This window comes from Archocentrus centrarchus, chromosome 18 (genome assembly GCF_007364275.1).
Source record: "Archocentrus centrarchus isolate MPI-CPG fArcCen1 chromosome 18, fArcCen1, whole genome shotgun sequence".
Lineage (NCBI taxonomy): Eukaryota > Metazoa > Chordata > Actinopteri > Cichliformes > Cichlidae > Archocentrus > Archocentrus centrarchus.
The window spans coordinates 7,424,036-7,444,142 of NC_044363.1; the positions used below are offsets into that span (position 1 = coordinate 7,424,036).

Below are 20,107 nucleotides of genomic sequence, written 5' to 3' on the forward strand. Positions count from 1 at the left end.
TCCGTCTGAGACCACCCTCTCCCGTCTGCTGGGGTAGGTGTGCGGTTGTCTTTGGACTGAGTGGCCGGGGGTCTTCCTGGCTCTTGGTGGGCTGCTGGTGGCCTGGGGTTCCGGGGGCTTTCCGTACCTGCCTCTGGCTTCTGATGGGTGGAGCTGCAGCGTTTTGCCCTCATTGGTAAGTACGTTCCATGACACAGACACAAACATGACACAGACACAAACGCCCACTCAATCACAACTCAACAAAATTGTTGGTGTGCGTAACATGCTTTGTTAGTTTTGTTTTTCACACACAAATTTATTTTTGCAAGTATTGATAGTATTTTTTTATATGTTAAAGTGATGAAGTATCTGATTAATAGACTTGTGCTCTTTCCCCTTTTTTTTTTTTTTTTTTTTTTGCTCCCTTTCTCTCTCCCTTTTTCTTCTCTTTATTTTCCTCTTCTTCAGCCTGTCAGCTCTGGCTGTTACATAGTATGTGGAAAAATAACTCAGATAAATAAAATAAAGGGTTAAAACAACAACAAGAAGAGCCTATTGAGAACCTATAGAGCTCATCTTGAAATAGCAAATATGTTTGGCACAACAACGCATTCAGATCACAGTTCTGCTTGCAAGATCTACCAGACATGACAGGCTTAAAAAAAAAAAAAAAAAAAAAAAAAAAAAAAAAAAGAAATGGAACAGTTTCAGCACCACTGAACAATGAGACAAACATCTGAATTCTGGCCATAAAGGATGACGTCTAAGTGCCAAGATTACTGTCTGTGTTTTCTACAACTTGTTGCATATATACTGTGTTTTCCTGACCATCATGGGCCCACACCATATTGCAGTTCTCCTTTCATGTTGGTTCTGGAATATCTCCTGATTAGGGCAAGTTTCTGGATGGGATCTGAGACAAAAAGTTAAAAACTAAAATTCTGCAAAAGAGTAACCACCAGTTGTACACCACCTCCCAGCTTCTAAATCATACCCTTTCACCCTTTATTATCCTAGGGCAGTGGTTCTCAAATTCAGGCCTCGTGGCCCAGTATCCTGCAGATTTTGGATGTGCCTCTGGTTCAACACACCTGAGTCAAATAAAGAGGTCATTAGCAGGACTGAACTTGACTGCATACTGAGGAGGTAATTCAGCCAGTTGATTCAGGTGTGTTGGATTAGGGATACATCTAATACCTGCAGGACACTGGACCACGAGGCCTGAATTTGAGAACCACTGTCCTAGAGTCACCAACAGTCACTCAGTTCCTGACTTCTGCATTCACACAGTTTGCACCAAACAAATATAGAAAGTCAGCTTGTTTTCTTTGGCTTTATTGAGCAGCTGCTGCTGCTGCATGAAACAAGATTTCAATCATTCTGTCTGGTACTAAACCACATTTCAGTTAGAGACTTCCTCAGAGATGTGCTTCACATGTATATTTCACTGCTGACCACAAACTTGTTGCATCTGTTTTGGACAAAAGTAATATGACAGTTTCAAATTAGTGGTCGACCACATTAAGGGTGTGTACAAGCTCCAACAGTTCATTTCTTGTAAGCAGCATTCAAACATGTGTAAAAGGACAGAGACGATGGAACAAGTTGGTTTAAATTCAACTTCTAAATAACAGACAGAAGCTTTTGTTAGCATTGAAACTTTATATGTACTGACAGCCATGTGAGTCAGCTATCTGTATGTAACTGACCAGACATGAGATTATACACATGCACTCCATAAGCAGATGAAAATGTACAGTTTATTCAATTACAAAAACAGTACAAGTTAATTCTGGATTGTTTTCACTCTCTCAGATGTTATTATATCTTCAGTCAGCTCTCACTCTGCTGCTGTGAGACACAAAGGGAGTAAAGAAAGAAATGGATATAAACAATTTGCTATTCTGCATATTAAGCAGTACATTTTTGAACTGTTATGAATCAAACATTAATTTTGCATTGCCATACATGTTATTTCAGAATAATCTAATACACTGTAAATAAAATATAAATATCAATGAAATCACAAAAATAGACAGTGAGTAAATATGTAAAATAATGTGAAAAAATGGCCTGTGAATGAACAAACATCATTTTTCCACACAAGAAGAATGTAAAAATACAGTTTAACATAATTTCACAAATATGTCATGTTTATTTCAACCCTTTCATGCATAGTGGTCACAACAGTGGACTTCTATTCAAAAAACGTTCTCTTTTTATATGCTTGTGTTTTGTTGTTATAGTTGCATATCAGCCAACACAGTGGATGCTTGTGCATCATCCCGTACACTGCTACCTATTGGCCGGTCATGGGAAGCTGTTTTTGTTATTTTTATTTGTTATTTGTATGTACAGTGGGTACGGAAAGTATTCAGACCCCTTTAAATTTTTCACTCTTTGTTTCATTGCAGCCATTTGCTAAAATCAAAAAGTTCATTTTATTTCTCATTAATGTACACTCAGCTCCCCATCTTGACAAAAAAAAACAAATGTTGAAATTTTTGCAAATTTATTAAAAAAGAAAAACTGAAATATCACTTGGTCAAAAGTATTCAGACCCTTTGCTCAGTATTGAGTAGAAACACCCTTTTGAGCTAGTACAGCCATGAGTCTTCTTGGGAATGATGCAACAAGTTTTCCACACCTGGATTTGGGGATCCTCTGCCATTCTTCCTTGCAGATCCTCTCCAGTTCCGTCAGGTTGGATGGTGAACGTTGGTGGACGGCCATTTTCAGGTCTCTCCAGAGATGCTCAATTGGGTTTAGGTCAGGGCTCTGGCTGGGCCAGTCAAGAATGGTCACAGAGTTGTTCCGAAGAGACTCCTTTGTTTTTTTAGCTGTGTGCTTAGGGTCATTGTCTTGTTAGAAGGTGAACCTTCGGCCCAGTCTGAGGTCCTGAGCACTCTGGAGGAGGTTTTCATCCAGGATATCTCTGTACTTGGCCGCATTCATCTTTCCTTCAATTGCAACCAGTCGTCCTGTCCCTGCAGTTGAAAAACACCCCCATAGCATGATGCTGCCACCACCATATTTGACTGTTGGGATTGTATTAGGCAGATGATGAGCAGTGCCTGGTTTTCTCCACACATACCGCTTAGTATTAACACCAAAAAGTTCAATCTTCATCTCATCAGACCAGAGAATCTTATTTGTCACAGTCTGGGAGTCCTTCTTGTGTTTTTTTTCATATGTCTTGCACTGAGGAGAGGCTTCCGTCGGGCCACTCTGACATAAAGCCCCGACTGGTGGAGGGCTGCAGTGACAGCTGACTTTGTGGAACTTTCTCCCATCTCCCTACTGCATCTCTGGAGCTCAGCCACAGTGATCTTTGAGTTCTTCTTTACTCTCTCACCAAGGCTCTTCTCCCACGATTGCTCAGTTTGGCTGGACGGCCAGGTCTAGGAAGAGTTCTGGTCGTCCCAAACTTCTTCCATTTAAGGATTATAGAGCCCACTGTGCTCCGAGGCACCTTGAGTGCTGCAGAAATTCTTTTGTGACCTTGGTCAGATCTGTGCCTTGCCACAATTCTGTCTCTGAGCTCCTTGGGCAGTTCCTTCGACTTCATTTTTCTCATTTGCTTTGACATGCACTGTGAGCTGTGAGGACTTATATAGACACATGTGTGCCTTTCCTAATCAAGTCCAATCAGTTTAATTAAACACAGCTGGACTTGAATGAAGGAGCACAGCCATCTCAAGGAGTATCAGAAGAAATATGAGTGTCACAGCAAAGGGTCTGAATACTTATGACCATGTGATATTCCAGTTTTACTTTTTTAATAAATTTGCAAAAATTTCTACATTTGTTTTTTTTTCTGTCAAGATGGGGTGCTGAGTGTACATTAATGAGAAATAAAATGAACTTTTTTATTTTAGCAAATGACTGCAATGAAACAAAGAGTGAAAAATTTGAAGGGGTCTGAATACTTTCTGTACCCACTGTAATTAACAGGATCAGGATTAGTCAATGTTAGCAGTAGTGACAGTAGGTCTGAGGATGTAATATTTTCTGTTATTTGCTTGTTAAACACTTATTTCTCTGCTTCAAAAGTCAAATGCCTGACATCCAGCTGAATGGACATGTTTTTAACCCCACAAAAAATAAGTTCAGTATAAAAACTTTCAATTGCATTTTTTTTTTCATGCCTGATAAAAACACCAAGGCAAAAAAATCCATCCATCCATCCATCCATGCATCTTCCTCCACTCATCCATGGCCCGGTGGGGCCATCAGCCTTAGCAGAGAAGACCAGATCACTCTTTCTCCAGGCACCTCCTACAGCTTATACGGGGGAACACAGAGGCTTTCTCATGCCAGCTGAAAGATATAGAGTCTCAAGTGTGTCCAGGGCCCCATCGTAGTAGCATCTCACCCAGGATGTGCCCACCTCAATTGGCTCCTGGGCCCAAAGCAACTGGGGCCACCAGGTGTCGTTTGGCCTACCTCTATCTCAGGAGGTAAAGCGTGTCACTTGCATGTCATTATTTTGTTTCTAAACAGTGTTTTAAACAGTTTGGTAAAGAATAAACCTCACAAGATGATGAACTCTACATACATTCCACTGACATGTAATAGTATGTAAGCATCTACAGTACCAGTCAAAAGTTTGGACGCACTCACTCATTCACTCATTCATTTACCACCCATCACCTTATCTTGAATGCAGCACATAAGACATCATTGTAACAAGTCTTACCTACTGTATTGTAGAATAGAAAGGATCCTCTGCTATAATTTGGTAGACAGCTGCAGAGGGCATCTTTGTAAAGGTTCCTAGTTTTGATTCAACAACAGGTGGAATTAAATCATCAGTAGCCAATATTAATAATACATTTATAACTCTTAGATTATTACAAGTTACTTGGTGATTTTTCTGATGTTGTTCAATTTCAACACCACCATTAAAATTGATTTAATCAGAGTCTCACCCTGTTGTTGAGGGTCACCCGGGCCTAAGGTGTAGTAAATGGGTCTAGTGGGCAATCCATCTTCATCTTCTGATAGAGAGAAACAGAGACAGATAACCAAAGTAACATCAGTGATGATGATCCCTGCTTTCTTTTCATTAAATCTGCGGAAAATGTGACGCGCAAAGTAAGATAAGAGAAACCAGTGTCACTCCCACATCAGCCCATTAATGAATACTCTGCAAACAGGACACTGAACTAAAAAAGCATAAATCTCAATTTGAGTTTCTGATCTTTACCTGGAAGCTCCACTATGATGACAAGAATATCAGCTCCTGCTGACAGCTTCCAGGTTTTCTTGGATACATTAGTAAAGCTTTATGCTAAGCTATCATTTCGTGGCTCCCGCTCAACACTTTACAGATCTGAGAGAAAAAACTGTATTTCACAAAATGTATGTACTATATTCCTAAAAAATCCAGACATTTATTTATTTGTGGTGGACCTCTCTATTATTGTACTCCTCCTTTGTCTTATGATTTGACAATAGCAAAATGCTTATGTATTAATGATTTCACTTTGGATGACAATTTCGTCATGATCCTGGGGTTTGACCCAGTGTTTTGGATTTTAGACTTGAGTTTTTCTTCAATTTGTTCCTTAGGTTGTTATGGTTAGTTTTCCCCTTTGTATTTCTGTATTAATTTTGATGTTTTTTATCCAGAGTTTAGTTTAAGTTCAAGTTCAAGTGTACTTTATTGTCAAAAATCTATGTAACAGGGTTAGCACAGAAGTTCGAATTTGCGTTTGACCAGTCTCCAATGTGCAAGTTTAAAAACAATTAAATAGGACATTCACAATAATCTCTCTTTACATACACACACACACACACACACACACACACACACATGCACACATACACAGCTAACCTACTCGTACATGAATTACCATTCTTACTCTGACATATTCATTCACAGCATAAACACAGACAATACACACTTACATATGCGCAGTCATTCGAACACTAACATACTGATAAGACATGTGCAATACAATACAACACAATACTCTCACTCATTCACACTCTTCATTCACTCACTCACTCCCTCACTCACTTCACTCACACACACACACACACACACACACACACACACACACAACACACACACAGTGTGTAATAAGTATACTGACATGACACGCAACCACACAACCCCCCCCCCCCCTCCTCACACACACACACACACACATAGCAGCAGCAGAAGTACAATCAGTGGTCCTAGAAGTAAAGTGAAAAAGTGTACATCTGAATACAAGGTGCAAGAGTAAAATGCCAAGTGGCATGGAATGTTCAAGTGTCTTTCCTCAGTGTGTTCATGAGTCTAATTGCTTGAGGAAAGAAGCTGTTACGGTACCGCTTCCCTGATGGTAGAAGGGAGAACAGTCTGTGTGCTGGATGAGTAGTGTCTTTGATGATGTTCATTGCCCTCTTGGAACAGTGTGAAGTGTACAGTTCCTGGATGGCTGGTAGGGGTGACCTGATGATCTTTTCTGCTGTCCTCACCACCCTCTGTAGCGCCTTTTTGTCTGCAGCTAGGCAGCTGCCGTGCCAAACAGAGACGCTGCTGGTCAAGATGCTCTCAATAGCACCTCTGTAGAAGGTGGTGAGAGCAGAGATAGGGAGGTCAGCTCTTCTCATCCTTCTCAGGAAGTGGAGTCGTGTCTGCGCCTTCTTGACCAGCGCAGTGGTGTTGGTAGTCCATGAGAGGTCATCTGTGATGTGCACTTCCAGGAACTTTGTGCTTTTCACAGACTCTACTGCACTGCCGTTGATGGTGAGAGGGGTGTGTGTTGTTTTTTTCTTCCTGAAGTCCACTGTAATTTCCTTTGTTTTGTTTACGTTGAGAAGCAGGTTGTTCTTCTCACACCAGGCGATGAGTTGCTGTACCTCCTCCCTGTACGCTGAGTCATCATTGTCTTTGATGAGGCCCACCACTGTTGTGTCATCTGCAAATTTGATGACGTGATTCGTTTCAAATCTGGCACAGCAGTCATAGGTCATCAGCGTGAACAGCAGGGGGGACAGCACACATCCTTGCGGCACCCCGGTGTTAATGATGGTGGTCGCTGAGGAGTTGTTTCCAACTCTGACTGTCTGCGGTCTGTTTGTTAGAAAGTCCAGCAGCCAGTTGCACAGTGAAGTGCTGATGCCTATTTTACTCAGCTTGAAGTCAATGAACAGCATCCTGAAGTCAATGAACAGCATCCGCACATGGCTGTTTTTGTTCTCCAGATGAGCCAAGCAGAGGTGGATTGCTGTTGCTATGGCATCATCGGTGGAGCGCTTGGGGCGGTAGGCAAATTGGTAAGGGTCCAGAGTGGGGGGGGGGGGGGGGGGTGGATGTCAGGTGGGCCTTTATCAGTCTCTCAAAGCATTTCATCATGATGGGGGTGAGTGCTATGGGTCTGTAGTCGTTCAGTGATGATGCTGGCGACTTCTTTGGTAGTGGTACGATGGTGGTAGCTTTGAAACTTGCTGGTATGGTGGCTTGGTTCAGAGAGATGTTGTAAATGTCTGTGAGGACATCGGTGAGTGAGTCTGCACAGTCTCTGAGCACACGCCCGGGTATGTTGTCTGGTCCGGCAGCTTTCCTAGGGTTCACCTTGAGTAGGGTCTTCCTCACGTCTGCTGGGTCCAGTTGAAGTGTTGTGTTGTCTGGATTTGCTGGGATTTTTGTGGGTGTTGTGGTGTTATTTTCTTCAAACCGGCTGAAGAAGATGTTGAGTGAGTTGAGGAAGTCTGTGTTGTCCTCACATGGTGGGGGGGATGGCTTGTAGTCTGTGACTGACTGGATGCCTTGCCACAGGCGTCTTGGGTCTTTTGTGTCTGTGAAGTATGAGTTGATTTTTTGCCCATATGCACGCTTGGCTGCTCTCACGCCCCGGTGCAATTTGGCCCTGGCAGACTTGAGGGCCAACTTGTCCCCAGACCTGAAAGCAATGTTGCGTGCCCTCAGGAGCTCACGTACCTCCCTGGGGAACCAGGGTTTTTCGTTTGCCCTCACTGTAATGTCCTTGGTGACGGTTACATCTTCCATGCATTTTGTTATGTATCCCGTTACAGAGTCTGTATATTCTGTGAGGTTGACGTCCTGGTTGGTGGTGGCCGCCTCCCTGAAAACAGTCCAGTCTGTGCATTCAAAACAGTCCTGTAGAGTTGCTGTGGAGCCCTCTGGCCAGGCCCTGATCTGTTTCACAGCTGGCTTGCTTCTCGTCAACAGAGGTCTGTAGGCTGGGATTAGCATAACAGAGAGATGATCTGATGAACCCAGGTGGGGGTGGGGAGCAGCTCTGAAGGCCTGTCTGATGTTGGTGTAGACCTGGTCGAGTGTGTTCTCTCCCCTTGTAGCAAAGTTCACACACTTGTGATAGTGTGGCATTACAGTTTTCAGTTTGGCCTGATTAAAATCGCCAGCGATTATGCAGGCCGCCTCTGGGTGTGTGTTTTGTAGTGTACTCACAGATTTGTACAGGGTGGAGAGAGCCTCCTTTGTGTTGGCGCTGGGCGGGATGTAAACAGATGTGATGTTGACGGTAGTGAATTCACGTGGCAGGTAGAATGGACGGCAGTTAAGGGTTAAAAACTCGATGTTCTCTGAGCAGTGACTTGAAATAACTGCAGCGTTCGTACACCAGTTGTTATTGATGTAAATGCACACACCACCTCCTCGAGATTTACCCGTGCTGGCGTGGTTTCTGTCCGCGCGGAATGTTGTAAATCCATCCAGTTTAATGGCGCTGTCCGGAACGTTGTTGTGAAGCCACGTCTCTGTTAGGACGATCGCGTTGCATTCTCTCACGTGTCTTTGAGTGGTTAAATCCAGCTTGAGATAATCCATTTTGTTTTCCAGTGAGCGGACGTTCGACAGAAGAATAGATGGTAGTGCTTAGGGTTTAATATTTTTCCCGAAAATGACATGAATCAAATCCCGGGAAATGATGAGCCATTTCCCGGGAATCCCGGGAAAAAGTTTATTTATTTTTTAATTTTAATTAGGCCTTCTGTAGCCTGTGTCGGCCTTAACTTATTGTGATATTGTAGAGGTAGCTTTCCAGCTATGTCCTGTTATGCCCAGTAGGGGGCAACGTCGGCTTGATTAACGCAATAAAACCTACATCTCGACATTCGAGTGCTCGAGCTATGCGGTGTTGTATCGTTCCTCAACACTCCCTTAACAAATATAATTCGAATATTCCTCCATTGTACATGGAATTATACCAAGATATTTTACAACTGCTGGTACAAAACAATACGGTTCATCTCCACACAGCATTGATAAAGGCTCAGCCACGCTGTCGTGGCGACATCTGTTGCGCTATATCTCCACCAGTGGAACGCTGTAATAGTCATTGAAAAGTTAACTACCGTACTACACTATAATATGGCATAACACAGGGCCTTGAGTAATGCACCACGACTTGGTCATTGCCATTCTGGCAACAACAAATTTATAACACCGTGTCTGAGGGTTAAAGTAGGTTCACTGTGAATCGTCTTTTGAAAAACTGGCCAATCCTTATAGCCTAAAAAATATACATTTTACTCAACTCCATTTAAAAAGCAAAATATGTTAAAGCAATCTATTTCATGATAATTTCTTCACACATTAGGCCCGTATCCTAATTCATGATTGTTAGTAAGCGGCTGCAAACGAGGAAAAGAAACACTCGAAGTTAAACAGATATTTCTTTATTGTTCAGGGCAGGCATATTTTATAGGCTATATAATGCAATATAACAATATATAATAATATAAAATTATATAATACAAAATACCTTAGGGTAAACACATTGCCTACGATTTCAACAAATTAAAGAGGAAAAAAGCACAACTGTGTAATACCTCTATTAAAACGCTTGAGATGAAGGCTGAAGCCTTAAACGGAGGCTGAACGTGCCTGAAATGAAGAGTAATGCTTTTCGCATTAAACGAACCCTTCTCTCAATATTTCCTTAAATTTAACATTCTGAAGCTTTCTTTTCTTTCTGAAAGTCAAATCGACGCACGTGACTTTTTTCCCGGTTTCCCGTCTAACGTTTCCCGGGAAACGGGAAATGGTTCTGATCGCATTTCCCGGGAATCCCGGATCCCGGGATTAAACCCTAGTAGTGCTGTTTTGTGAGGGTTTGTTTTCAATCGATGTGTGATGCCGGCGCGGCAGCCTCGCCATCTCCTCCGGCGTATGCTCAGACTCCACCACCGCCTCAGCTGCTTCCAGTTTCGGCTGGTGGGGGGAGGAGGGACCGCTGCCTCGGAGGATCCGTTGTCTTGGGACATTACTCCGAGGCCGACAAGAGTTTCTCGATCAATGGCGAAGTCAATTCCGGATATATCCTTTGCGCAGTTGTTGTTTCTAAGTCCCAGTAGTGTACTTCTATCGTAAGCGATTTTCGAAGACGATTTAGACGGTACATTAAACAAAAAACACACATCATTATCAGGAGCCAGCTTGGCCGCAGCCACACAGGGCGCCGCCATCTTGAGACCATCAGTGGCAGGGGTCATTAACAAACTGATGAAGCAGCTGCTGTCTGCTGTGATCAGTCACAGTTATGATCAGTTAGTTTTCCTTGTCTCATGTTCCTCTTTGGTCCTGTCTGAGTGGCTGTATATTTCTATCCCTTTGTATTTGTGCTTGCTTTGTCATGTCTGCGTGTGTGTCATGGTTGGTCACTTCCTGTTTTATTTTGACAGGCCCGTGTTCCCTGTGCTTTATTTTTGGTTTTGCTTCATTTGTGTTATTTCATTTGGTTCACTTGTTGCTCCCTGCTGCCTCCACTCTCCCACTTACCTTGAGTGTATTTAAACCCTCAGTTTTCTTCTTTCCTTTGTTGCATCATTGCCTGTGCTCCCCTAGCTGTGTGTTCCCCATGTTTAGTGGTTTTCCCCTCTTTCTCTCAGGCTTGGAGGAGATTTGTATTTTGTATTTCAAGTTTTGTATCCTGTGAGAAGTTTCCAAGTGTTTTTGAGTTATTCTCTGTTTCATGTGCCCTGTATTTGGGTCCAACTCTGCACGCCACACATGACAAATTGAACTGATATACTTTAAGGTGTTTTATCATTTTCATTAGTTTTGTTCAAAAATGAAAGTTATTGTGTTTAAGCTGAAGTTTATTTTGAAACTCAATGCACATCTGAAGTTGTACTCCAGCATGTACATGTAAACCACATGTAACCATTTTGAGCTGCATGAGGAAACTGACAACCTTCACCTTAGATACAGTACAGCCTCTTTTAGAGGCGCTTCAGGGTTGGACTACATGTGGGTTTCATGTGAGGTGTAAGTTCAAGAAGCTCAAATTATCACTAACAGCTACACATTTATAAATAACACAGACATGTCGAACAAAGATGCTGACAATACCACTAAAGAATCTTTTTTTTTTATCTTTTTCATGCTTGTGACTTCACAGAAATAATTTTTGTGCTACTGCTCAGTTAAAAAAAAAAAAAAGCTCAGTACATACGTTTGTTCGCCCTGTAAAATGTGTTGCATGCATGTGTTGCAGCATGTGTTGCTCTGCCTGCATTCACTGCGCTGGTCTCTATGGAGCCTGAAATCCCAAATAAAAAGAAAAACATATTAAACAGATTATTTCTTAGTTCAAGCCAAGTCAAGTTTCTTAAATCTTAAAGATCTTCTTAATAATAATAATAAGAAGAAGAAGAATTAATTCATTTGCTGTAATGAATTAATGATAAATAATACAGTGAGTTCGTTTCATTACACAAAAGCAATTAACCTAAAATACTGACACAGTGTTTGTGTTCTGACCTGTTTGATCCTCAGCTGAGCCTGAACCCTCTGCCTTTGAGGACTGGCAGAGCAATGCTGCATTTTAAGTGAAAAAACAAACAAACAAAAAATAATAATAATGAATTAATTAGCATATTGTATTATAATAGTTAAGGCACAGTGACTCCAGATTAAAGCAACTTATAAACCATATACTTTAACAGGCCATATTGTGAGTGTGCAAAAGCAATAAGCCCAAAATTATTCATAAAATATAATATTTATGTTTTTTCTTTACCTCTATTCGAGCAACATTTGACAAAGTGATAAAGTCCAACTGCCACCATCAGCAGAACGCTAAATAAAACAGTGGCAATGATCCATGGAGTGACAGCAGAGGAGGAACGGCTCACCTCTGGATGATGGTTTGGAAAGACAGGAAACGATGAAATGAGAGAGGAAAAACTGTAAATCTCCATGTTAGCTTTTTCATAGTGAAACATTTAAATGTTGCCAATGAACTTCAAAGCTTCAAACACAGCTTCAAAGGTTAGTACGCTTGTTTCACTTATTTAATTCGGCTATTTAAGTTTGGAAGGCCTGGGTTCAATTCCACCTTGGCCCAGGCCCCTCCCTCTCTCTCTCTGTGGAGTTTGCATGTTCTCCCTGTGTTTGTGTGGGTTTCCTCCCACAGACATGTAGTTACTGGGGTTAGGTTAATTGGAAACTCTAAATTGCCCATACTGTAGGTGTGAATGAGAGCGTGAATGTGAGTGTGGATGTTGTCTGTCTCTCTGTGTTGGCCCGGTGACAGGCTAGCGACCTGTACAGGTCGCCCTATGTCAGCTGGGATAGGCTCCAGCCCCCCCCACGACCCTAAACAGGATAAGCTGAAGTGAAGTAAATGGATGGATTTATGTTTGCACTCTGGCAATTTCCCAGTATTTCAGAAATGCTTCCTACAAACAGATTCAGCAGCTCTGCTTTAAAGAGCATCAGCTCTCATTCACTTCATGTGCATTTAAACCTCATTTCAAACACCTCAGTGTCTCACCTGTGACTTTCAGCCAGCTCTCTGGTGATTCTCCAGCTCCTGAGATGCTGCACTTGTAAAGTCCTTCATCAGACTTGGAAACTCTGTAGATGTTCATGTTTCTTGTGGAGCTTCTCTGGATGTGACGTCCATCTTTATAGAAATCAGCTGTGAGGTTGGAGGAAGCGATTTTGTTTCTGCAGTGAAGAGTCACAGTTTGTCCCTCCATCACAGGAAGAGCAGGAACCTCCAGGATCACAGAACCAGCTGAAACAACATGCATTTGATATTTATGTCACATTACATTTAATTAAAAGGAATCCTAAAATCTTGTTGTCTTACTGTAAACGTACCAGTGACAGAGATGTTGATAATGTTGCTTCTCTTCCCTCCTCCAGTCTCACTCCAGTACTCTCCACTGTCATCTGTATAAACATTTTTGATGCTGCAGGATGATCCTGTTGGTGTTCTCTTATTAGTTTTGCTACATGCTTTTACTTTCCCTTTGAATTTATGCACAACTTCACAATGATCGACTCCTTCACAGTAAAATGTTACTGATTCATATTCAAAGAACTGCGATCTGTTTGGAGTGATACTCAGAGAAACTGCATCTGAAACAAAGAAGAAAGATTCAGTTTAGACTTTTACTGCTGAAACTGCTGCAGTGAACTTAAACCATGAAGCAATAAAAGGGTCAATAAAAGAAAAAGTGCATCATAACTTCTGATGATTAATTATATCAGAGGATGAGGTTCAATCACCAAAGAACATTTTTCCCCACTTCCTACTTTTTTCTAAATTTTTTGCTCCTCCAAAGTGATAAACAGTGTTCATATAAATGAGCAAACAGCAGGTACTCACCAGCTTTCTGATCCTGTCCATCCAGCAGAATCATAACGATCATCACTGAAGAGACAACAGAAAATTACAGATTTACTAAGAGACGTGCTGAATTTTTACAGCTACTATTAAAGATATTATCACATATTATAATTGCTCTACAAAAAAATACAACAGCCCACTCTTAAAGTAAAAATAAATAAAATATTAGTAACGTTTTTAATGTTAATAACTTTCTTCAATCATGTGAAAACAGAGAAAATACTCACACAGTCTTACACACAGAGCTCTGACCTCCATATTGTCTTGCTGCAGCCCGAAGACCAAAACACAGACTGCTGCAAAAACAATTTTAGTATGAAATAGTTTTACAAATAATGCAATCCAATTATCTAATTTTACAAAAGTTATTTCCAGAGAAGCTGAGCTGCTTCAGTGTTGAGTCGAGCTTCAGTGTTTCAGCTCACTATCAGAACAAGAAACAGTTCAGACGAATACTGTCTGTGTTTGATGTAAATTTGTAGGTGGTTCATGTTTCCTGTGCTCACATCCTCGTGTTGTTGCACTGCGCTGAGATCAGTCACAAAGGTAGGGAACATTTAAAACCTCTTTAAGGACACTCAGGGACTCATCAAAGTCACTGAAGTCTTTTTCAGGCACAGGACAGTAAACACTGCTGTAGATAAATTAATGCCATTCTGTCATTCAAACATAGCTCATGTTTACAAACTATCAGGGTGCGTCTGTGCATGTGTGATATTTGCCATACCTGAATGTGGTGATAAGCATTAAAAACATCACTTTAACTTTGGACTCACTTTCTTTGTGGCATAGATTCAACAACATGTTGCAGATTTGTTGGCTGCAAATGAGATGAGAATCCTGTTCTGTTCTGCCACATCCCAAATATGTTTTATTGTGTTGATATCCAGTGACTGTGGAGGCCATTTGAGTACAGTGAACCTGTTGTCATATTTAAGAAAATAGTTTGAAATGATTCCAGCTTTGTGACAGATATTATAGTACTGGAAGCAGCCATTAGAAGATGTACTCAGGTGTGTGCTAAGAATACATCCCCAGAGCACCAGCAGCAGGAACATGAACACAGATCCTGCAACACAGATGATAAAATGTGCTGGAATGTGGGAGCAGCTTCAACTGTTACAATGTTGGAGCCTTGAGCAGGAAAATCAGGCGAATAAATAAATTAGCAGTTATGGTGGTTTAAAATAAAGTAACTGAAGACGTGTTATATGTTCTTTACTGAAATTGAGCCAAAAGCAACAAATGTGAGACTGAAAATATGCCCATCAGACCCAGACACCACACAAGGGATAACATGATCAGTTATTTTTTTTTTGCGTGTGTGAAAAACAAAAAATTCTATCTTCACTGTAGAGGACAGTTTGAGATGGGAAATACAATGACATATAAATTAAACTTTGCCACACACCCGCAGATACTGAAGTTTTTTTAGTAAGTCTGTAGATGAAAATCAAAAGATCATTAATCACTGTCAAAACATCTGAAGTGTTTTGGTATGACTTGAAAACTAAATTCATTGTTGCACTCATCTGATTTTGTTTTTTTTTTATTAATTAATTTCACAAATAAAAAAAAACAATTTCAAATAAGTTTTATCTTGGAAATAAAGTCCAACTCTCTTAAATGTGTTACACACACTGAAATTCGCTCTTCTCCATTTCACAGCAGCAAATTAGCTTTTCTGGAGATTTTCCTTTAGTGGAACCAGTCACAGTGGACCACAGGAACCTTTGAGCTCCTTGAAGTTACCCTCAGGCTGGTACTCAAGGTCTAAACATGGAATATATGGCAGGGCTGCATATAATTGATAATTGGTTTACTTGTTATTTTGCATAATGAGATTCATATCACAAAACATGACTGACACAAACACAGTCTAATAGAGGCCAATTGAATGAAGGAAACTGGCTCCTCTTGGACTTGATTCCTGAGGTCATCACACTTCTGCAGCATGAAACAAGCTAGCTCTTATTCTGTCTGAGCACTAAACCACACTTAATCAGAGACTTGATCTGTATCAAATGTCACAGGTATATTTCACTGCTCACCACAAACTTGGTGCATGTGTTTTGAAAAAAAAAAGAAAAGTTAAGCGACAGTTTCAGATCAGCAGTTGGCCACAGCGAGCGCCTGTAAGCTGCAGCCGCTCTGTTCCTGGAACAGCGTTTATAGGCATGTGTAAAAAACAAAGCAGATGGAACAAGTTGGTTTAAGGTCAACTTCAAAATAACAGATGATGCTTTTGTTAGCATTTGAACTTTACGTGTAATTACACTGGTGTGTGTCTGGCAGGCAGTTGTATCTAACTGAGCACAAGCTTTAACAATTTATAGACATACACACCAAACCCAGCTGACAGTTTCTTCAACTACTAAAAGCAATATGAGATAATCCCTTCAGTCAGCTCTCTCTTTAAGACACAAAAGTACAAAAATAAACATTTTTTTTAATAAAAGCATAGAAACAATTTGCTACTCTGTGTATTACACCAATATTCACTTCACAGGGCAGTTCCCAAACGTCCATGCCCTGTTTTGCAGCCATGACCACACCTCAGATTCATTCAGAATTAAGATAAAACTTTAATGATCCCACAACGGGGAAATTTGTGCATTACAGCAGCTCAGTACAGAGAAAAATGAAAAGGATGAGTAAAAACAAATGAACTAAAATAGAATAGACTAGAAAAAACTATACACATATACTGTACATAAGCACTATATACATAAAATATATAAATCAGTGTCAATACACACATATACACACACATCAGAACACTATATACAGAAATCAAAACATTATATACATTATATATATAAAACATATTATATATATATACAATTACCTGAATGAAAGACATTTGATTTAAAATGATATTAAAGTCAATGAAAAATTATCAAAAAATATTATTACCTTGCTTTAAATGTACCAGTGACAGAGAGGTTGATAATGATGCTTCTCCTCCCTCCTTCAGTCTCAGGTTGGGGCTCTCCACTGCCATCTAGAGAAACACTGCTGATGGTGCAGGATGATCCAGTTGGTGTTCTTGCATTAGTTTTTCTATATGATTCTACTTTCTCTTTGAATATATGCGTAACTTCACAACAAACAACACCCTCAGACTAAAATGTATAAAATGATTCACATTAAAAGAACAGCTAAACAATACACAGAGAAACTGCAGTTTAGACTTTAACTAATGAGTCAGACAGTAGCATCAACTTGGGATGAAAATGTGAAAGCATGGATCCATCTGGCCTGAACTGTTGTTACATCAGTTCAGGCTGGTGATGGTGGTATAACAGTATGAGGATGTTTTCTTGGAACACTTTGGGATGTGGTGGAACAGGATGTGGTCAAAATTGCACCAAAAAGAAAAAGGACAGGTCTTCTCCACTTGCTTGTACAATTAGTGGAGGAAAAATCAAACTTGCTTGTTGGAATATCAGAACCATCCAAGACACAGATGACAGTACCTGCCCAGAATGTTGTTCTGCACTTGTTGCCCATGAGCTCAAGAGCCTGGAGATCAACATGATTGCAGTCAGCGAATTCCTCTTTGCTAATGAAGGCAGTCGAAAAGGACACAGGGCAGGCTATACCCTTTTTTTGGTGAGGGAAAACCAAAACATCTCTTTGGCGTTGGATTCCTGATCAAGAACTCCGCTGTCTCTAAACTAGTAGAACTGCCAAGAGGTCACGTAGGTTACATTATATCTTTGCGTCTTCCAGTTGGTAACAAGCACAAGATCGCCCTCTTCAGCGTATATGCTCCAACCCTCCAAGCAGAGCCAGCTGACAAGGACAGGTTATATTCAGAACTGCGGACCACTCTGCACCAAGCCCCTGCTGATGACAAGGTCATCATTCTCCAATCTCATTGTACATCCTGTATAATGACAATAAAGGCATTCTATTCTATTCTATTCTATTCTTTGTGACATTAATGGCAGGGTGGGGCGTGACTCAGAAATCTGGAAAGATATGCTAGGCAGGCATGGTGTGGGTAGTTGCAAAGCCAATGGGCATCTGTTGCTGGAGTTCTGGACTGAATTGAGGTGATATGGTACTGTGAGGTCTTTAAGATAAGATGGGGCCTGATTATTCAAGACCTTGTAGGTCAGGAGAAGGATTTTAAATTCTATTCTAGATTTAACAGGGAGCCAATGAAGAGAAGCCAATATGGGAGAAATCTGCTCTCTCTTTCTAGTCCCTGTCAGTACTCTAGCTGCAGCATTTTGGATCAGCTGAAGGCTTTTGAGGAAGCTTTTAGGACAGCTCACACCCCGATTTCTTACACCTCGCCCGGGGTGGGGGTTGGGTGGTTCCTTGGGGACCGGGCTGGCGGCGTCTTGGGGTCACTGTTGGCCCTGGGGTGGTTTCCACTCGCCCCATCTTCAGAGGGTGGGTAGCTATGGATGAATGTGTGTCTTTGTATTTGTCACAGTCTTCATGAGTATGGGTGGGTGAGTGGATGTATATGTATGGTGTATCTATGTTTATATATGTATGAGTGAGTGTGTATGTGCATGTATATGTACAGTATTTGTGCATAAATGTGTACATGGGTGTGCTTGTGGGTGTGCGTGGGGTTGTATGCTTGGCTGGACCTGGGTCTGGGCCTGTGCCTAGCCTCCTGGCCGCTCCTTGCTGGTTGCCTCTTCCCCCCCTGCCCCCCTGGGGTGTGGGTACCTCCGGGTTCCTGGGTGGGGCTGGATGTTCTGGCGTGGGTGGTGACCTGCTCCCGTGGGGGCTGCAGCGCGGGGCTGCATTGGCCTCTTCGGCGTGGGGGGGGGGGGGGGGGGGGGTTCTGTGGGGGCTCGGGCGGTCCTCGGGTGCCAGGGCCCTGGGGCCCTGCTGCTGGCCTGTGCGGGGGGCTGGCCGCTGGGGGGGGGGGGCTGGGTTCTCGTTGCCTCGGATTCTCTGGTGCCCTTGCTCCTTGACTGGGGGGGCTCCGTCCGAGACCTCCCTCCCCTGTCTGCTGGGGTGGGTGTGCGGTTGTCTTTGGAATGAGTGGCCGCGGGTCTTCGTAGGTCTTGGTGGGCTGCTGGCGGCCTGGGCTTCCTGGAGCTCTCTTTGTCTGCCTCTAGCTTCTGATGGGCAGAGCTCCGGCGTTCTGCCCTCATTGGTAAGCACATTTCATGACACAAACACAAATACTCACGTAATCATAATACAAAAGGGTTGGTCTGTGTAATCAAGCAATTTTTGTTTTCCCCACACAATTTTTAATTTTGCAAGTATTGTCAGTATCTTTTATGTTTAACAAGTGACTAATTATTTGGTTTATTCATCCTATTTTTTTTCTCTCTATTCTCTTCTTTCCCTTCTCTCTTACTCTCTCTCTTTCTCTCTCCCTTTTTCATTTCTTCTTTTCTTTTTCCTAAGCCTGTCAGCTCTGGCAAAATTCATCACACAGTATGCTAAAAATAATTCAAATAAAATAAAGGGTCACACACTAACAAGAGAAGCCTATAGAGAACCTATAGAGCTCACCTTGAAATAGCATATATGTTTGGCACAACAACGCTTTCAGGTCACAGTTCTGTTTGCAAGATCTGCCAGACATGACAGGCTTAAAAAAAAAAAAAAAAAAAAAAAAAAGAGGTTCCAAGATGACAATTCCTGCACATTGTTATACATTTTTTTTGTTTGCAATTGATCTGATCATCTGCTGTAATATGTGATGTAAAATAAAAGCCTAAGTAGGGTCTCCAGGCTGCTGCCCTGCGACTGGACCCCACATAAGCAGAAGAAAATGGATGGATGCATAGATGGAAAATAAATGCTTAAAAGTTTTATATTTTATACGTCCATGAATAAGTGCACACATGAACACAGAAAACCTTGAGAGAGTGCGTTGTGAGTGTGTCGGGGGGGGGGGGGGGGGGGGGTCCGCATTAAATTCAGAACGGATATAGATGTGCTCCTGCATGGAGGGACTCAGTGGGATGCGGGGCAAAGATTTGTCCAATATTTACAAAATGGCCAATGTGAGAAGCTTTGTGCGGCCGATGATGAAGTTGGATTGCTGCTGCACACAACACTAATAAAACTACAAAGACACAAGAAAATATTGACTGGGAATCGTGCCACTCAGCACGCAGATGTTGAAGTTAAGTTCAAAAGACTGAGCAGCACAAGACGCATTAGTGAATCCCCCATTGCGATTGTTGTTCATCTATCAGCACATGCGTGGAAAACTGTGGCGGTCTCAACTATAGTGCGCATGTGGGAGTGCCCCTGTTTCCAGAAATCATTGTATTTGTCCATTTACTCAGAGACAGAGGCCAGAGAGTTTCCGAAATGCTCCACTCTGGAGCCATAATTTTCACTCCATTCTCATGTAAACGGGAGACCTAAACGCATCAAAACGACACGCACAAGACGCAGATGACTAAACTAAAAAAGCCTGAAGATCCAAATAAACTAAAACTAAGACCAAAAACTCATAACGAGGAAAAACATGTAAACGTACCAATAAGGAATCTCTTACAGAA

General features: G+C 41.7%; 1 protein-coding gene across 1 annotated transcript; it reads right to left on the bottom strand.

The window, feature by feature from the left end:
* Positions 1 to 1,405: 1,405 nt before the first annotated feature.
* LOC115797237 (low affinity immunoglobulin gamma Fc region receptor II-a-like) lies at positions 1,406 to 17,093 on the bottom strand. The gene is made up of 11 exons (XM_030753757.1): positions 16,521 to 17,093; positions 13,832 to 13,900; positions 13,584 to 13,628; positions 13,073 to 13,333; positions 12,741 to 12,986; positions 11,985 to 12,101; positions 11,726 to 11,782; positions 11,418 to 11,504; positions 4,914 to 4,982; positions 4,682 to 4,758; positions 1,406 to 1,833 (listed from the first exon to the last, which is right to left on the bottom strand). Exons 1-10 carry the CDS (start codon positions 16,606 to 16,608, stop codon positions 4,682 to 4,684), a joined length of 1,116 nt encoding a protein of 371 aa, XP_030609617.1. The 5' UTR covers positions 16,609 to 17,093; the 3' UTR covers positions 1,406 to 1,833.
* Between the last annotated feature and the right edge of the window lie 3,014 nt (positions 17,094 to 20,107).